Here is a 19,462-nt window from a genome sequence, read left to right on the forward strand (position 1 = left end):
TCTAAAACTATGCAAATGAGTGTTCTAAGTTCTATATCTAATACTGGTATTACTATCTTCATATATTTATTAAGGATATATCCCATGCATTATCACTGGCCAAGTAACAAGAAAATTAAGAAAAAATGAGGAGCATATATATACCTTTTGTCAGTATTAAAAAAAGCTAGTATAATGGACATCACGAACTAGCTAGGCAACTTTAACAAAGAAAGGGCAACATCACAGTTATTTCAGTTATACTAATTAAGAAGATGAACGTCCTATCATCAAATTAAATAGTGATAGATTTGGTTATTTCCTTATTTAGGTACTACATTATCCGTAACACTAGCACTTCATTCATGTTTCGACAGATCTACAACCCTATCTTAAGATTTCTCAGCTCCTTCAACAACTCTTGTACGTAAATTCAATTACTCAAGAAGTTAATTAAGGTGTATATATGTCAATTACAAGCTCAAAACAGGTACTCTGATCTCAAAAAGTCACAAGTTTCTCCATTTTCAATTCATCATTTTACATTTGTCACATTTGACATCACAAATATTCAACTATCAAGGACGTGGCAAATAATTTCAGGGCCTTGTGCGATTTTGTAAAATTAGGCCCTATATCATGATTAAAAATTAATAAATAATAATATAAAAAAAAAATACTTCAATGAGTTTTACATGGATTATTAAACAATCAGATTACATGGATTAATTTATTTTAATTCCTTTTTTCATGTTCACATTGATAATTTGATTAATTTCAAAAGCTTAAATTTGTAAGCCAAACAAAATATTGAAGACACCAAAAAGTGCAAAGTAAATCAAAATAGATGATTTTAAATTTTTGATGAAAATTTGACTTAGAAAAAAAGAAGTTATTCAGATCATACTGTTTCTGAAGCATATGAATTTTTTTATTTGACAAAATAAACCCACGTCAATAAAGAATCGAACCCTGGATCGCTTCTCTGCAAAATGTAGGTACAACCAATAAACCAAAGGTTATTAACATGTATAAAACCAATTTTAATAATATATATAACTGATTATGGGGCCCCAACTTTTTGGGGGCCCTGTGCGGTTGCACCGGTCGTACCGATCTCCGCCGCCCCTGTCATTTATTAATATCTTTAAGGACTTTAACCATTAAATAATGGAGATAAAACATACCTTTGTATTTTATCTTTCTAACCTATTATGTCCTCGCTATCAAGTAACCAGTCATTAGGAATTATTACGTTAATTGCAAATTTCAATAATTTTCCTATATATGTTATGTCATTGTGGTTATCTACTTTCTAAAACTTACCTTTTTTCTAAATATATAAGAGAAATTGAAAAGAAAGTAATCAAAGATAATTTTATCAGCAAAACTTATTGTTTTCTTTTGATTCAGGTTTGAGCGTACACTACTTTTGTGAGTACACAATTGCTCTCACTTTTTCTCTCTTGATTGTACAGCCTTATAAGGATATTTATATCACTGCTCCTTACAATCCCTAGATACATTCTATCCTAGGAATGCAGATCATTCTAGAGAAACACACCAAGCTAATAACTGTCACCAATGAAATAGTGCCACTGCAAATAAGACAAAACAGTCACATGTCTATCATGTGACATATAATCATTCTACAATTCTACATCCCCCCTCCCCCGCCTTAAGTTGGGGCTTGAGGTGAGAAACAAGACCCTACTTGAAAGAAAGAAAGTTAGGTTGTTGCTGAGTGAGGGATTTTGTCAAGATGTCAGCCAATTGATGAGCTGATTGAACATGGACAATTGTGAGGAATCCTTCTTCTTTGTGATTTCTCACATAGTGACAATTAATGTTGAGGTGTTTAGTCCTCTCATGAAATATAGGATTTTGAGCTATGTGCTCAGCTGACTTGTTGTCACAGTGTAGCAGAATAGGCTTCTCGTCTTGCACCTTCAAATTCTGTAGAATATCATCAACCCATACTAATTCACTAGTGGTATGTGACATACTCCTATATTCAGCCTCTGTGGATGACTTAGAAGCAGTCTTTTGCTTCTTAGTTTTCCAAGATACTAGACATTTCCCAAGAAAAACGCAGTTTCCGGTCAAAGATCTAGCACTGAAAGGCACAACTTCCCCAATCAGCATCAAAGTATCCCTGAATTTTCAATTCAGATTCGCTGGGATAAAATAATCCCCAGTCCATAGTTCCTTTCAAATATTTCATGACATGAATAACAGCTTGAAGATAAGGTTTTCTAGGACATTGCATAAATTGAGATAGTTGTTGATTAGGGGATTTTTATCCACCAATCACCGTCTGACAAGTGGACCAACCAGGTTCCGCCACGTGTCCTTCACGAAGGCCAACAGGAGCCTGCCACGTGTCAATCACAGATACGTCCTCTACGGACCACTTAAGACACGCCACGTGTCCACCCATGCCAAATGGGAAAACCGGCCATCAAGGCCCAGTCCAGTCTAGAGGCCCGGTCAGCCCTAGGTTTACCTTAAACCTAGAGAGTTGCACGCTTCTCAAGGCTATAAATACTCGATTAATCCTCATTAATCACAGAATCAGATAATCAAGAAATCAAGCAGAGAAGAACAGAGTTATTAACAACCGGCTAATCTCGCTAACAACGCAGATTACCAAGCACTCTCACCTAGAGAGATCTCATTACTTTAATTTCTGTATTGATTACTCCTTAATCAGGTACTAACTTGACCGTTGGAGGCGGAACTCTCAGGAGTCTCCGTTATTTTGCAGGTACAGGCGTCCGGTTCCAGTCTCGGAATTGTAACTCTCCCGCAGGACATCAGAAAACCCCGAAACAGTTGTTACACTGAGTATGAAATGTCAGGTCTTGTGATATTCAAATACAGCAGTTTTCCAATAATTCTTTTGTAAATTTCTGGTTCTTGAAGAACTTCTCCACAGTTGATAATTTCATTCCCTTAGGGAAAGGGAATTTAGAAACTTTACATGCTCATTCCTATCAATCTCAATCCCGACAAAGAATCTCAGCTCACCAAAATCCTTAATGGGAATTCTTTGTCCAAATTCTTCTTCACCCTTTCTATTTCTTCTAAGTCATCAGCTGTTATTAGCAAATCATCTACATAAGCTAGAATTATTGCTTGCTTTCCATTCTTTTCTTTTGTAAAAAGAGAATAATCTTTCTTGGACTAAATGTATCCAAGATGTATCAAAAATTCCTTCAGCGCACAATTCCAAGCTCTTGAAGCCTATTTCAGACCATAAATGCTTCTCACCAATCTGCAAACCTTTCCTTCCTCAGCTTTCTTATATACCTTTGGAGGCTTCATGTATATTTCTTCCTCAAGATACCCATGAAAAAATGCATTATTTACATCTAGGTGCTGCAACTTCCATCCTTTGATAGTAGCAAGAGCTATCACAATTCTTATTGTACTCAATTTTACTGTTTGGGAAAAAGTATGTTTATAATCCTTTCCCTTTATCTGTTTGTCACCTCTAGCTACTATTCTTGCATTTAATCTAACAACATTTCCTTCTCTATCACACTTCACCTTATACACCCATTTACAATCAATGGCTCTTTCACCCTCATGAAGAGTCACCATTTCCCAAGTTCCATTTTTCTCCATTGCCTGGAATTTCTATTGCATCGCTGCTTCCCATCCAGGATGGCCTTCAGCTTGTTCATATCTGTTTGGCTCAGTCACTTTGATTATTTTGCTCATACAAGCAATATAATCAGGAGAGTGATTTTTCATTCCTTTTACAATATGGACTGTAAATGCTGCATATTTATCTAATTCACCTCTCATACCAGGTATCTTATAGATGTAATCCTTGAGCTTCTTAGAGACAGTTCTTTCTCTTTCTGATCTTCTTGTCTCCTTATGTTCCGTATTTTCTTCCTGAATAGGCATACTTTCTACTGCAACTTCTTATTTTGCTGTTGCACTTTCATCAGTGTAAAATATTTGTTCAAAAGTTTTAGAATCCATATGCACAGATTCACTAGCATCTAACAACTCCAGAATTTCTAACCCTTTTGACCATATATTGAATTGATGTTTGGAAGAAACATATATCACCTATATATGTTTATAACCCTTTTGAATTGATCTTTGGAAGAAACATATATCACCTATATATGTTTATAACCTTTTTGACCATATAAATACCCTATTAACACAAATCTTATTCCCCTTTCACCAAATATATCACCCTTTTTAAGAGTAGGTAAACCATAACATAAACACCCTATGATTCTTAGGTGATCATATTCTAGTTTCCTTTTATTCAATCTCTCAAAAGGTGTCTTCCAACCTAAGACTGAACTTGGTAACAAATTAATCAAATAAGTTGCTGATAGAATACATTTACAGAAATATCTAGGTAACCCTGCATGCAATCTAATTGCTCTTGCAGTTTCGAGAAGAAATCTGTGTTTTCTCTCCACTCTTTTGTTCGGCTGAGGCACTCCTAGTATACTTCTCTGATGTAAAATTCCTCTTTCTGCTAGCATTTTACCACATTCTGACTGAAAGATTTCAATCCCATTATCACTTCTCAAGGTTTTCATCTTGCATTCATATTGGTTCTCAACAAAATTCAAGAAATTGTTGAGAATTCCTTTCACCTGTTCTTTATTGGACAACAACTGTGTCCATGTTGCTCTACTATAGTCATCAACTATAGTTAAGAAATAGCTTGCACCTGTAATGTTTCTGACCTTATAAGGTCCCCAAAAATCGACATGGATTAACTCAAAAATTCTGCTAGCAATAGTATTGCTTGGTTTAAAAGGCATTCTGTGATGCTTTGCCACACAACAAGTATCACAAAAATATTTACTTAAATTCTTACAACCACAAAAGCTTAAATGTTTCATTTTTGATAAAGACACATGTCCCAATCTAGCATGAAAAATGCTCAAATTTTCCTTCCTTCTAACATTATTCACAAAAATTTTTCATTAGATCTACTCTTCTCTTCATTCTTTCCAAAATTCAGCCTATAAATTCCATCTTCACTTCTTCCTTCAGCAATCACTCTCTTATTGGTAGGGTCCTATATCAAGCACCCATTTTTATCAAAATTCACCATACATATTCCATCTTCTATTAACTTACATCTTCTAACTAAGATCAAATTATGCTTGAAATCAGGCAATAACAGAACATTTTTCAGCACAATATTATCCGTCAACTTTACTGATCCTATCTCCTTCACATTCTTGACTTGCCCATCAGGAAGTCCTATTTTTATAGGAAATTTCAAACTTCTTATTTCAGTGAACAAACCTCTATTTCCGACCATGTGGTCTTAAGCACCAGAATCAACTATCCAGCTACTAGGATTAAAAACTTGAAAGTAATGTTCGACATTAGTGGCTAAGAGATTACCTGCAAAGTTAGCCAAATGTTGCTTCTCACTCATTGCTTTCATGACTTCCTGCACCACAGTTGATATCAAGCTGGGATCTGGTTTTGTTCCACTGCATTCACCATGTTCAAAATTCTTGTCGAAGGGGTTTCACTTGCAGGCTCAGCATTCTATTTGTTAACATTTGCAGCCACCTTTTTTCCCTTTCCTTTTGGTGGGTTCTTGAACCAGTCTGGATACCCCAGGAGCTCGAAGCATTCTTCCTTCGTATGACCTTTCATCAAGCAGTCACATTTCTCCTTCATTTTTGGCTTCCTTGGATTCTCTCCTCTGCCAATTGTTTGTTGGTTGTCTTTTCACATTCATTACACTAACTTCAGTATTTGTGCTCATGTTTCCAATGATTTCTTTCTGTTTTTCTTGTTGTTGAACAAGATGAAAAGCTCTGTTCACTGGTGTTAATGGCTCCATTGCAAGAATTCTTCCTCTTATGTTCTCGAAACCTTCATTCAATGCCATCAGGAACTAAATGAGCTTGTTCAGTGACTCTGCATCGGCCAATTTCTTCATCATGTTGCATGTGCATTTGCTCATTGCTCCACATGTACACTCTGATATTCCTTTAATAGAAGATATATGATCCCATAAATTCTTGAGCCTACAATAAAAATTGCCAAATGCTTGATTCTCCTACTTCAAGTCACTCAGTTCTTTCTTTCGCTGATAGAACGGAGGTGCATTAGTCTGCCCATATCTCTCCTTGACTTCATCCCATAACTCCTTGGAAGTTTCCAAGTAAATTAGACTTTTAGCCAAGTTTGTAGTCATTGAAGCTAAGATCCATCCTCTAACTGCATTATCGTTCCTGTACCACTTCCCATAATCTGCATGACCTAGGTTTGGCCTCTTCAGCTTACCATCAATGTATCCCAGCTTGTTCCTCGAACCTAAAGCCATTCTTATGCTCCTGGTCCAGTTTAGGTAGTTCTCACCATTAAAAATGATGATTCCCAGTTGCTGATTAGAACTATTATGGTTAGAGTTGGCCATATAGTAAGGATCTGCATAGGCATTTCAAGTCTGATTTGCACCAGATTCATTTGTTTCTGGCATCTTTGAACTTCAAAGATTGAAACTTTCCGATTGTTATGATGATTTTACTTGATTTTGAGCATTTTCTGCTCTGACAACATGAAAAGAAAGTAATTGGAGATAATTTTATCAGAAAAACTTGTTTTCTTTTGATTCATCAGGTTTTAGCGTTCACTACTTTTGTGAGTATACAATTGTTCTCACTTTTTCTCTCTTGGCTGCGTAGCCTTATTTATATCACTGCTCCTTACAATCCCTAGATACATTCTAACCTATGAATACAGATCATTCTAGAGAAATACACCAAGCTAACAACTATCACCAATGAAATAGTGCCACTACAAATAAGACAAAACAGTCACATATCTATCATGTGACATACAACCATTCTACAATTCTACAAAAATGCTCTTTAAAATAAACTATTAATAATTAAGATGTGGAATATTGAACAGGGATCATTACCTCAAGACTCAAGTACTCCATCTGCAAGTGGGAGAATTTGATCTTTTAGTATCAAAGTTAAGATATGATTTCCCAACTAAATACACCAAGTACGCTTACTATGTGCAGCAACTATTACTTATGTTTTATATTATGTGTAATAAATGAGTTTTTATAGGTTCTTAGACAAAGTTTCTTTGTGACTACGTGTTGAATGAAGAGAGAAAGATATTTGTTGCATTAGTAAATTTTGCATATAATATGAAACAGAGATACCAATTGATAGAAAAAAACCGTCAACAGCTAGATGACCAATTGGGGATCAACTATTAAAGGGGGAGAATCCAACAGGTGCGATCCACGCACGTAAAATTAGACATAATGACGTGGATGATAAAAAAAACAAGCCCTTTAATTTGGTGTCAATGTGTAAATGGTTATGTTTTAGAGGAATGAAAAATCAATGTCGGTTACTAAATCCTTGCTTTTGTAAAGCTTGACATCGTTGTAGGCCCCTTTGTATTTGGTTGACCAAAAGAGATCAATCGTTAATTCGTTATGCAAAATTCTTTGATAAATTATTGATCTAAGAAATATTTAAGATGGTAAGATATACGTATTGAAAGGCTTCTCTATTGCAGCGAAAACCATCAATAAGATCTTGGCTTAGCAGTTTAAAATTAAGAGGCGGTAGAAATTAACCAAATTCGGCTAGATTCGACCTAATCCAAAACAGTTACAGATTAGGGATGAACAAATCGGGTACCCAAATAAAATTTTAGGAACCGAACCTGAATTGATTGGGATTGAGTCCTAATATTCGAAACCGGAATTGAAATTGGTTTAACCGTGTCCTAAAATTTAGGAATTGGAAATGGATTTGCTGATACCGGTTTCGATTCCGGGTACCCACTTATGTATATAATTGTTAAAATTTAATACAAATTATACTACTTATTTTAGTCTATTTTCATTTATTGTGTTTAATACTTATATGTACATGTGCATTAAGCTATTTTATTTATGTTAGGTATTAATAGTATTTTTTATTTATTTATTTTTTTAAAATTTTACTAACTAGACGCCTTCAACATATTTTTGGTTTTTTTTTTTTTTTAAATATAATTAGTTTAATACAAGTTGGGTAACCGACCTACCCAACTAATTCTGGGTCCAAAAATTTAAGAATTAAAATTGGAACCGGTTACAACCGGTTCATTAATTTATCACCCAAAATTGGAACCACCGGGTCCAATTTCAGTTTCGGATCCATCGGTCCCTGACCGGTTCCGGTTTCAATTTCAGGTACCCGAAATTTTTGCTCACCCCTAATACAAACACATGACTCAAATCTAAGTTAGACCCAACATTAATAGGACATTGTATTCAGTCACACCCCACATGAAAGCCCTTAGGCTTAAAGTTTGGAGTGCGGTAACATGTAGGGGTGAGCACGGATCGGATATCCATATCCGAAAATTCAGATATTTGATATCCGATATCCGATCCGAAAATTTTGAATATCTGATATTCGGATATCCGATATTTTCGGATATCTACCATCTGACTTTTTTATAATATACGAGTAGTTAAAATTCTAATAATTTGGCAAAATTTATTTGTTCTGTAAGACCAATTGATACCTTGACATTCATTATTGCAAGCAAAATCAAATTCGTAACTATTAACTACAATTATTCATATTTTTTTAATCTATTAATTCCACAAATTACAAAAATTGATAATTCCAAAACTTCAGAATCTAAAATCAAAGTATAACTCAAAAAAAAAAAAAAAAAAAAAAAAAAAAAAAAAAAAAAAGTACAACTCCCAGCAAGCAATTCTGTGAGGTGAAGCCACGAAGGTTGCGGTTGAGAAGATCTGAGCAAAATTCGGTTGAGAATACCGTGCTCAAGAAAGTACAACTCCCAGCAAGCAATTCTGATATGAAAAAGATGAACAAAGATCTATCTTTTGAGGGATTTTTGGAAGTTTTTAATGGAAAAGAAAAATAAAGATATGATTTTGGATCAAGATCTAAGAGAATAAGCTAAAATAATAATCAAACACCAAGTAAAATTATCTAGCAGATGACTTAATTCACTAGTCACAAAGTCTAATGAAATAAGGGTTTCAATTTTATCAATCACAAAATTTGATAAAAGTTGTGATTTTACCATAAAGGAGAGATCAATGACATTTATCATAAAGGAGAGATCAATGACATTGAAACCCTTGATTATATTTACCCGCACATGTCCAACACATTTTTCAAGCAGCTCAATGACATTCAAATCTTATGTAAATTCTCAAATATTACAACATAAAAATTTGAATAATGTTAAAACTCTAAAATCTGCATAAATTAAATTAAAAATTAAATTACTAACACAAATCCCAAATGAATTTAAAATAATTTTGTAAAACAAGTTCTAAAACAAAGTCACAAACTTATCAAACCTAAGTTTTAAGAAAAACTACAAATTCAAAAATTTGTCAAACCTACTTTCTAAAGCAAAGTCTTAATGCTAAGATGCAGATCTTATAAAAGGCTAAAACAATAAGCACCGTTATGCCTTTTCTTTTCACCTTATTCAAATAGTATTCAGTAAAAATAAGTTATGTTCAACAAAAATAAATTATATTCAACAAAAATAAGTAATTTTCAACAAAAATAAGCTTTAATCAGTAAAAATCAATAACTTTAAAGAGAAAACATAATAGAGATACAGTAAAATAAAATAAGTAGAGAATTAGTTAAATAAAATAATATAAGTTTTAATTAGTAAAAATAATTTCAATTTAATAATAATATTGTAATTTTAGTTAAAGTAATTTCAGTTCAGTAAAAACAATTTCAATTGAACAAAAATAAGATGAAGAGAATAGAGCCTTATAATAAAAGTTTAAAAGATCAAAACTTTTTATTAGACGAAAAAAAAAATCAAAACTTGAATAATGAAATTTTTTTTTTTTTTGGGAAATTCTCTATGGTAGCCCCCAGCACATTGAAAAGGTAGCCCTTTTTTTTTTTTTTTGTTTTTTTAGCCTAAAATGACCCCAATTACAAAATTATTCCACAATCAATGCAAATTTGGTTAAAAATATTAAGCATAGTTAGTAAAAAAAAAAACAAAAAAAGACAATAATGGCCCCACTAATACCTCCTCACAACCTCCACCACCACAATCACCCCCTGAATCCTGAATCCCGCCCTTACCCTCCGCCAGCCTTGAAACCCCCACCCTAATAGCCCCAAAATATCCACCCAAACCCTCCACCAGCCCCAAAATCCCCACTGTATCAGCCCACCCCGCCCCAAAACTCCCACTAGCTCCCACCCCCACCCGAAACCTCTGATCCCTATCTTTGATTGGGGAAGAGGAGAGCAAAAGGTGGTGTAGTGGCTGAGGTTGGGGTTGTTGTCATTCGTATAAGAGAGATAGAGAGAGAGAGAGAGATAGATAGAGAGGAAGAAGGGCGGTGGTCTAGAAAGTGGGTGGTGGACTGGTGGTTGTGGCCTGGTCTTGGAAGAATGGGCAGTGGCCAGTGGTAGTGACTGATAGGTACGTGAGATTTTTTTATTTGTGGATTCTTTTTTTACAATAAATATCTAAGCTTAATTAATTTTTAACTAAAGATTAATGAATAGATAGCTTCTTAATAATTAGGGTCATTTAGTTTTAAAAAATGAGGTCAAACATTTCAGTGTCGCAAAAGTACATGGCCACTGTTGTTAAAGTAAGTGTTTCAAAGGCTACGAATAATAGAATAAATAGTGTAATTGTTTGATTAAAAGAAGATGGTGTGGTGTGACTTCGTCCCTGACTTTGAAAACGAATTCCGGCGCCGATACGTTCCTTAAGGTTACACACCACTCTCACTCTAAGGCATTTTAGAGTAAGAGGTGGAGTCAAAGTAAACTTATGCCCAAAGAACAAATATGTTTAACTAATTTTGTGTATGTACATGAAAGATGAAGAATAACCAAGCCAATTTTATAAGCAAGGATGGAGTTTCAAGAGGACGAATATAGACATCAAAGGGTGATTAAATCATAATAAAGAAGTTGATTAAATCACATAAACATCGACTTTAATGGGAATTACAAGAGAATCCAAGAGATGAAGGAAGAATGTCAAAAGATGAATGTATGTAGACATGAAAAAGTCTACTCTACAACCCTCTTGTAGGCAATCGTTGTTGGCCACAACCTACTTGTAGAGTAGGCTGATTTTTCTTATAAAATAGACATAAAAAGTCTACTCCACAACCCACTTGTGGAAAAACATTGTAGGCCACAACCTCCTTATGGAGTAAACTAATCAACCTCCAAAAAAACATGGATTTTACTTTCTTTAATCCAACAGCCACCATTCAGAATTTCCTTTTTTCATAAGTATAAAACTAAAACAAACTATGTACTATTCAGAATTTCCTTTTTTCATAAGTATAAAACTAAAACAAACTATGTACTAACAAAGGCCAAGTGAAGGTGGCTGTGGCCGAGAAGTTGGATGGTGCCAATGGAGCAGGCAAAGAGAGAAGTTGGGAAAGAGATTTAAAAAAGAAGAAGAAGAAGAAGAAAAAAAAAAAAAAAGAATAGAGCTTAGGAAAATGGGAGAGAATTATCAAGTTTTCTTTGAAAGATATGGGGTACAATTAGGTTTTATAGTATAGTATCTTCAACAACAACATAAAAAAAAAAAAAAAAAAAAAAAAAAAAAAAAAGAAAAGTAAAAGGGATTATATTATAATTGAAGTTATAGGTCAAAATAGAGCTCAAATTCACTCTAACACGATTCTTAACGGAAATCAAATGGCCTACAGCCGTGGTTATGTATCTTTTGTTTCCTTTTTTTTTTACCCTCGTAAATTTATCCGAAATCAATAATTTATAATTTTCCTAAAATAATATGCCCATTTATAAAAGAATATAAAAAAGTAAGTAATGTTTTCTTTTTGAATAATAAATTCATCACTTTTATATATACTAGGGGGGCTAGTGAGCGCGATGCTCGCACATAGTTAGCCTTGTTCGAGAATCTCTTTCAATTTGATACAACTTTAGTTATAAAAAGTAAAATTTGTCCAAACACTATTTTTAAGAGTTATCTAACTTTTTAAGAGGTAAGGAAGGAAAAAAAAATAGAGCTATGCTGATAAAACCAAAAGGAAATATAAAAAAAAAATGTCACACATGCGATTCGCATGCATAAAGGGGGGTATATATGTAAATAGACTATTTAAGGAATATAGTTGGCATAACACTATTCATAAGTATTTAGTTAAACTTTTAATAAGGTAGTAAGGGATATAGTTGGTATAACAATTTTCATAAGTGTTTAGTTAAACTTTTAATAAGGTAGGGAAATCAAGTAAAATTGTCAATCATAAATATTAATAAATAGCTTAAAATAATTGGTATGTATCACAATTATATATACTCTCTAACTCTCATAATGATTTTGACTTATGTATCAAATAAATTCTTATATAAACTTCTCACACTTTGTCATTCCCACAAGTATGTAGTTGGCTTCAAGTTCAATAAAACACAAACTTTTACCTCAAAATCATGTTGAAAATAAAAATAAGTTTAGACTATATCTTATTGTCCACATAAAAAATTAAAAAAGAAAAACAACAACTCTCTGTGCTATGAATTAAAGTCATTACTACACATTGATTTTTAACGTGTACTCTATCTTGTGGTTTTATAGAGAGCAATTCAAGTTTGTCCTAAATTGTATTTTGTGGTGAAAGAAATAACAACACTTTCTCCCTATGGATGGATCTTAATCGGGACTTGTACCTCATATATTGCTATATCTCATTTTCCCCATAAAGAAAGATTAAAAAGTGTTGCGAATTACCATGATAAATCAAAAGGTAAAAAAAACAAAGCAAGAGGAAGTAGTGTTCATGTTTTTCTTTTTCTTTTTCCTTTTCTTTTAATTTTTCTATTTAAAAATGGATATACTTGTCCACAGTTAAAGTTAACCTAAAATGCTGAATTCTTACTTAAAGTATCAACATTATACAAACTAAAACTATACTAGATTTCCACTTTCCACTTCTTCCTTCCTCATCTCTTGCTCATTTCCAACCCCTTTTCCATTAACACCATTTTTATTTTTGTGGTGGACAATTTAACACCATTAACACTATACTATTATAAAGTTTTTATACTTCAATTATCATGCCGTAGTTATTATAAATAGAGCTACGCGTATTTGCTTCACTTTTCCCCTCCGATTTTCTCTCACTTACCCACTTTTTTCACACTTCTTTATTTTCAATATATTGCACTCTTATTCATCTCTATTATCACATTACATGATTCTTATGTGATTTTCATATCCTTTACTCACTTTCATTACAAAATTATAATCTTCTTGCATGGATCAACCTTTTTTCTTCTTTTTCTTCTTACAATTCTTGTTTTTCAAGGGAACTTTTGGTGCAACAATCACTACATTAAACAAGTGTGATTACACTATTTGGCCCGGTGTACTATCCAATGCGGGTAGCCCCGATATAGGATCCACCGGGTTTGAGCTCTCCTCGGGCGGGTCTAGATCTTTTCAAGCTTCCCCGGGCTGGTCGGGCCGGATATGGGCCCGAACCCGTTGTGGGCAAGATTCCACCTCGGGCCGGTGGGTTTGCTCGACAGGTGATTGTAGGACGGGTCAACTTGAGTGCACCGGGTCGGGGGCTACCACGCCCGCAACCCTTGCTGAGTTCACCATCGGGCATGGACCCACCGATCATGATTTCTATGATGTCAGCCTTGTGGATGGGTTCAATGTTCCTATGGTCATTGAGACCGAAGGAGGGTTTGATTCGTGTCTACCCACGGGTTGTGCATCCGACTTGAACCAACAATGCCCTAGCGAGTTACGGGTCGCTGAGGGCGATGCTTGTAACAGTGCTTGTGGAGCATTCGCCACGCCGGAGTATTGTTGTAGTGGCACATATGCATCACCAAGTACTTGTGCACCTTCTCAATACTCAAAGATGTTTAAGTTATCTTGTCCACATGCATATAGTTATGCATTTGATGATCCTACAAGTACATATACGTGTGTAGGTGCCGATTATACCATTACATTTTGTCCCTCTTTAACAAGGTTAGTATTACCTATTACTAAAATATACGAACTATTTTCTAAAAAATTATCTTAGTTCCAAAATAATTTAGCACCTAAAACCAATAAATCAAAAGCTTAAATTCGAGAAAGCCAGAATAACAAGTTTTAAAAAACATGTACATACATTATTGTCAAAGCTAATAATTAAACTCTAGTCCTAAGTTAATATGTCATTAGGTTAACAAAATGTTGATGAGTTAGAAACATGAAACTGAAATAATTAGGTTATGTTCAAACTTTATAATAAGTCATTAAAATCACGACTATTGTTTTAACAAGCTTTATAAAAAAAGTATTTATTATAAGAAATGATATAAGTATAACGTAGTGTTGAACAAAATTCCTTTACTATATTATATAATGTTATCTTTTATTCTTTTTATAATATTATGGCTTTTTTAGCCCAATTTTTATATTAATTTTTAGGTTTGTGCGTGAGCATCCTTTATTCCATCCATATCTTTCATATCTTCCATAAGTTAGCTTCCTTTGAAACTTTCATCCTTCCATTTGCCAAATTGGCATTTTCTATTATAAACAAAAAACTGTAAAATTTAAAGTATGTTGAACGTTGAATATGTGATAATATATTATAGAGTACTATATACAATTAAAAATATGCCGTGGCTGGATTACCGCTAATCTTATTCATTAATAATTGTAACTAACGATTTTGTGTCACTTTTAAAAATTTAATAATAAAAATATATTTGCATGTTTCTTGTTGGTGGTTGTTGACGAGGAGCTACGTGCGATATGGGATCATCTAATGAGAATGAATTGATTTAGAAATGTGAGTAAAATATTAAAAAAAAATTCTCTAACTTTTTTTAAAAAATAAAATAACATTCTTAATTTTTTATAAAATTTAATGAGTTCCAATATTTTAAAATAAGGTTAACACAACGCACAATTTTAAATGAACCATGTCATCCTTGTGTATTATAGAAATGAATTTTGGTGTGGTTCATTGCGAGTCTTTAAATATTATCTAAATATAAAAAATTTAATCAAAAGAAATAGCTTGATAGAAAAAATCCGCTTTCTTTTAATTTAATGCAAGTTCAATTCTTAAATGAATTTGTGTACTCTGAATAATATACATCTTCTAGTAACTAAGTAATTTTGAATGACTCCAATATATTGATGGTGAAAGAAACAAACTTATTTACCACATCGCGATTAATAATGGAGATATATGAGAATATATACAGTTTCTTATAGTTATAGTAGTATATAAATATAAGTGTGACATCAGCTTTGAATGTCGTATCCAAACTAATTACTATTATTGTCATGTTAAAAGAGTTCTCAAACACGCAATAAGCTATTAAATTAAAAAATGCTTTAGGGTTTAAATTTATTTATTGATCATGAAAATCTGACGCAAGGTTCTTATTTATTAAAATGCAGCCAGCAAAAATCTTCTCTTGGTGGTTCTCAATCTTCATCAATCGGATCCGGACTTGGATCCTTATTTGACAATGATAAATGTCACAAAAAAGTGTGCGTAGGAGGTGGTCAATTTTTATCAAAGAGTCCAAGCAAAATAACAAACCAATTTTATTTTGCTTGGCAATACATCACTATTTTTATTTCTACTTTAATATTATCTCTCCAATTTTTTTGCTTATAATTGCATTTTCTCTCTCTTTCTCCATGCACATACATGCAGCGTAGATCTTTTTATTTTTTAGAACTCCAATTATTGAATAATTTTTTGACCGATATTTGTAATGTAAAGTAGAAAGAAAAGAAAGAAAAAAGCGACAAGACATACTTTATGTACAGGATATTCATTATTCATATGATATGTCGTCGCAAAAGATTTGTATACGTCGATTTCCTGTGTAAAGAGATGTGTATGATCACATAAAAGTGAATGCATTCTGTTTCGGGTGAAAACAATGGGACCTTGCCGAAGGTCCGCTGAAACGGAGAAGGCTGGATTCGGTCCAAATTATGTTGGGCCGAAGGTTTCCTGCACAGTAAACACACGTAAACTAGCCTCGGGGGTGTTGCCGAGGAAGGCCCCTCCGATGCTAAAGTCAGTACAATGTGTGAGAAGAGGACACTATGCAAGAGAGTTTGTTGCTTGAGGCTTTGATGGAATATATGAGAATATATGAATGAATATATGAATGAATATCATAAATGTATCAATATTGATGGCTTTTATACCTCATCATACATGGAGAGGTTGGGCCTTAGCCCAATTGGCTTGCTTTGTGGGCTGACCTTTGACTTTAGCACAATTGGAGAGTTGAACCTTGACCTTGGGCTTTTAATTGGATCATTTAATGCCTAGGCCCAATTGGACTAAATTGGACCCAAACAACTTGCCCCCCAGACCCGATTTGGAAGGATGACGGGTCGGGTTTGATTTAATTCAGAAAAGGAGGGAAGTAAATGATTTAATTAATCCAAAAATTTGAATTTAAACCGTAATTAATGAGATAACAACGGTTAAGGCGGATGATTGTGGAAGTTGGACGGATAATGGGTAGTTTAATCACAAGATCATGTGTTTAACGGTTACTTAGTGGAGTATTTAAGAGAAATTAAAACGCAGACTCCTCGTATCCCATTCCTGGAGATATAAACAGAGGCGCGTCATCTCTCCTCACTTATTCACCAACACAAACCCAGAATTCTCGAGAGAGAAACCAAGAACCCGCATCAAAACTTCGCAAATTCCCCGAGCATTAAGCTTAGAAACTGAGACTTGCCACTACGAACTCGTAAATCGGCAACTTTCGCTTCAGATTAAGGTAAATTCCTTTGATTTCAGTTTATTTTTCTTCGAATTCGAACTCCTTCCCCTTTTCTTTCGACTTTTTTCTTCGAAATAATCAATGGCAAGAGGAGTTAGAGGTAGAGCCCGTGCTCCAAGAAGAGCAAGGCCGATTCCCGATCCTAGGAACAGGATTGGAACCTGGAATGGACAAAGGCCAGAGTCTGACCCTGCTGAAGGGATTAGGGCGACTCCCCTTTCCTCGGCTCCTCCTCAGAGAACGGAGGAGCCGAGCGCTTCTGGACGGGATGATGAAGTTCCCGCTGTCCTTTGGGATATCCTCCCCGGGTTTTCAGAATGGGAGAATGCCGAAGTTGCTTCGGCCATGATAAAGAACCGTCCCTACTCATGGTGGGTGGAGAATGCCGATCAATATCGATTTGCCGAGCAAATTGAGTTGCATTACGGCATTTTTGAAGCTGATGGGTATTGGTGCCGAATGCCCTCGGCATCCGATAGAATCCATCGTCCACCCCCGGGGTATGTGGGGGTGTACACAAGACAGCTTCAGTACGGGCTGAGGTTCCCTTTGGACGTATTCGTCCGAGACTTGCTGATCCATTACAACATCTCTCTATGTCAGTTAACTCCCACCAGCATCCGAAGGGTGATGACATACTTATGGGTCTGCAAGTTCTTCAAGTATGTGCCGAACCTGCACTGCTTCAAAAAGCTCCATCGGCTAGTGCCAAATATTCAAAGTGGGCACGGAAGCCATGGTTCTGGGTGGTACCGGATTGAGTCCCGGCCCCAATACCTAACCATGTGGCCAAACGACTCTTCAGACAAGGACTGGAGAGGTCAATGGATTTGGGTTAGGGCACCCACAGATCCGGGCCACCCTTGCGTCTTCAGCGCTCCCCGGTACCTCGCTGAGCCTGATCCCGAAATGGGAAGTCTAGGTCCCCCCGCAGATAACGAGGCGGATCCGAACCTTGATCAGCAACATATCTTCGGCAAGCTGCCGAACCGGGGGGGGCAGTGGCCGAATGCAGCATATCCCGGAGACTTGGCTCCCCGATACGCATTACGTTTTCCAAGAGAACATGCTAGCAGCTGTTGGCCTCAGCCGAAAGTTTAAGGATGGTAAGCTTCTTCGGCTGGGGCCGAGGCTTTTTAATTGTCTCTTTTTCTTCTCTCGCTTCGCTTTTTTATGCTGTGCCAACCTATCTGAACTGACCTTTCCCCTTTCCTTTTTCAGAGCGGGACGAGACCAACGTTGGCATTAACTACGCTCGTCTTGGTGTCAACCGAGAACGAGTTGTAACTGAACGGGCCCCGTCTATCACTGAGCCGAGGAATAGGGAAGTTCATCTAGACTCTTCCCACTTCCAAATTGAGGTTGTTGCTCTGTATCAGAGGTAGAAGCCTTGGTGGAAGAAGAGAGACCCCTGGTTTCAGCTGCTGGACGAAGAAGCTGAAGCTGCCCGTACAGCCGAAGAGGTTGCACGGGTTCTCGAAGCTTGCGAAGGAGGAGAAGGGTCCTCCAGAGCTGCTGAAGCAGAAGCTGCAGCTAGGGCAGCTGAAGAAGACGAGGCTTTGCTGAAGACCTCGGTGAGCTTTCAGACTTAACTTTGTCTTTCTTTTTTCTTTTTTACTCACATTCTTCCTCCCCCCTGTCTGTTACAGTCTGAAGAGAGTAACAGACATAGAGAAGGGAAAGCTCCTGTTCGTCCCGAAGACCAAATACAAGGAGAGTCTTCGGACTCAGATATGGACGAGCAGCCCCTTCAGAAAAGGCGCCGAAGGATGGCCATCATCGGCCCTCATGACTTTCAGCGGAGGCCGATGACCATCGGCGTTGCAATAAGGGAACCCGAGGAAGGCAATGGATCGCCGAGGGTTCCCCGGCCACCACCCCAATCACCTCAAAAGACCCCTCCGCCACCTCCTGAGATGGAGGTGGATCAGAGAACTCCCGAATCTAAGGGAGGGGTCCAAGAAGAAATTAAGGAGAGTGCTGCTGAGCACGAAAACAAGGATGCCGTGATGTCCAGTGCTGAGGGCTTCACGGCAGACATCGCAAGAGAGGTTGAGGCTTTCGTCCTCACACCTGAAGAAGAGGAGGTCATAGTAATTGACTCCTCTGAGAAGGATGATGCTGAGCCATCCAAAGCTAATCAAGCTCCATCGTCATCCTTCCCTTCCTTCCAGACTCTGCAATCTGGAGAAATGGGTTTCTCGGCCCCCGAATTCCAATCCCAGACCACATCTGGGACCTCATATGGGGTCAGAACCGAGAAGGAGCTGCAGCCTACTTCGGCGATTTTGCTGGCATGTCCGAAGTAGATAGGGCAAGGATCTGGTCGCTGAAGGCCACTGCTGGGATGGGCGAATCCAGCAGATCAGTTCCTGACCCAGCCAGGTCTAACCAACTGCTGATGATGCAGGTAATTTTCCTTGTCTTCATTTCCTCTGAAATTCAGCTCTATTTTTATTATTATAAATATATTTTTTTTATTTATTATTTTTTTTTTGTCTTCCTGTTTTCAGTTCGTGCACAATCAGACTCTCACTGTAGAGCTGATAGATACCCTACAAGATAGGGTAGACGCTGCTGTGCACGACAAGAAGGTAGCTGAAGAGGAATTAAAGCTTGCTAAGCTGAAGCAAGCAGCA

The 19,462-nt window shown here is 36.1% G+C and overlaps 1 protein-coding gene across 1 annotated transcript; it reads left to right on the forward strand.

The window, feature by feature from the left end:
* The first annotated feature begins 12,219 nt into the window (after nt 1-12,219).
* On the forward strand, nt 12,220-15,904 carry LOC110720033 (thaumatin-like protein 1b). The gene is made up of 2 exons (XM_021899037.1): nt 12,220-14,028; nt 15,463-15,904. Exons 1-2 carry the CDS (start codon nt 13,298-13,300, stop codon nt 15,683-15,685), a joined length of 954 nt encoding a protein of 317 aa, XP_021754729.1. The 5' UTR covers nt 12,220-13,297; the 3' UTR covers nt 15,686-15,904.
* The last annotated feature ends 3,558 nt before the right edge of the window (nt 15,905-19,462 follow it).

Source organism: Chenopodium quinoa, unplaced genomic scaffold (genome assembly GCF_001683475.1).
Source record: "Chenopodium quinoa cultivar QQ74 unplaced genomic scaffold, ASM168347v1, whole genome shotgun sequence".
Taxonomy (NCBI): Eukaryota; Viridiplantae; Streptophyta; class Magnoliopsida; order Caryophyllales; family Amaranthaceae; genus Chenopodium; species Chenopodium quinoa.

Bases quoted from the DNA above. Each gene is read 5' to 3' on its own strand.
- LOC110720033 (XM_021899037.1), top strand. From the start codon at position 13,298: ATGGATCAACCTTTTTTCTTCTTTTTCTTCTTACAATTCTTGTTTTTC. The intron at 14,029-15,462 runs GTTAGTATTACC...ATTAAAATGCAG, and splicing joins TTTTGTCCCTCTTTAACAAG to CCAGCAAAAATCTTCTCTTG.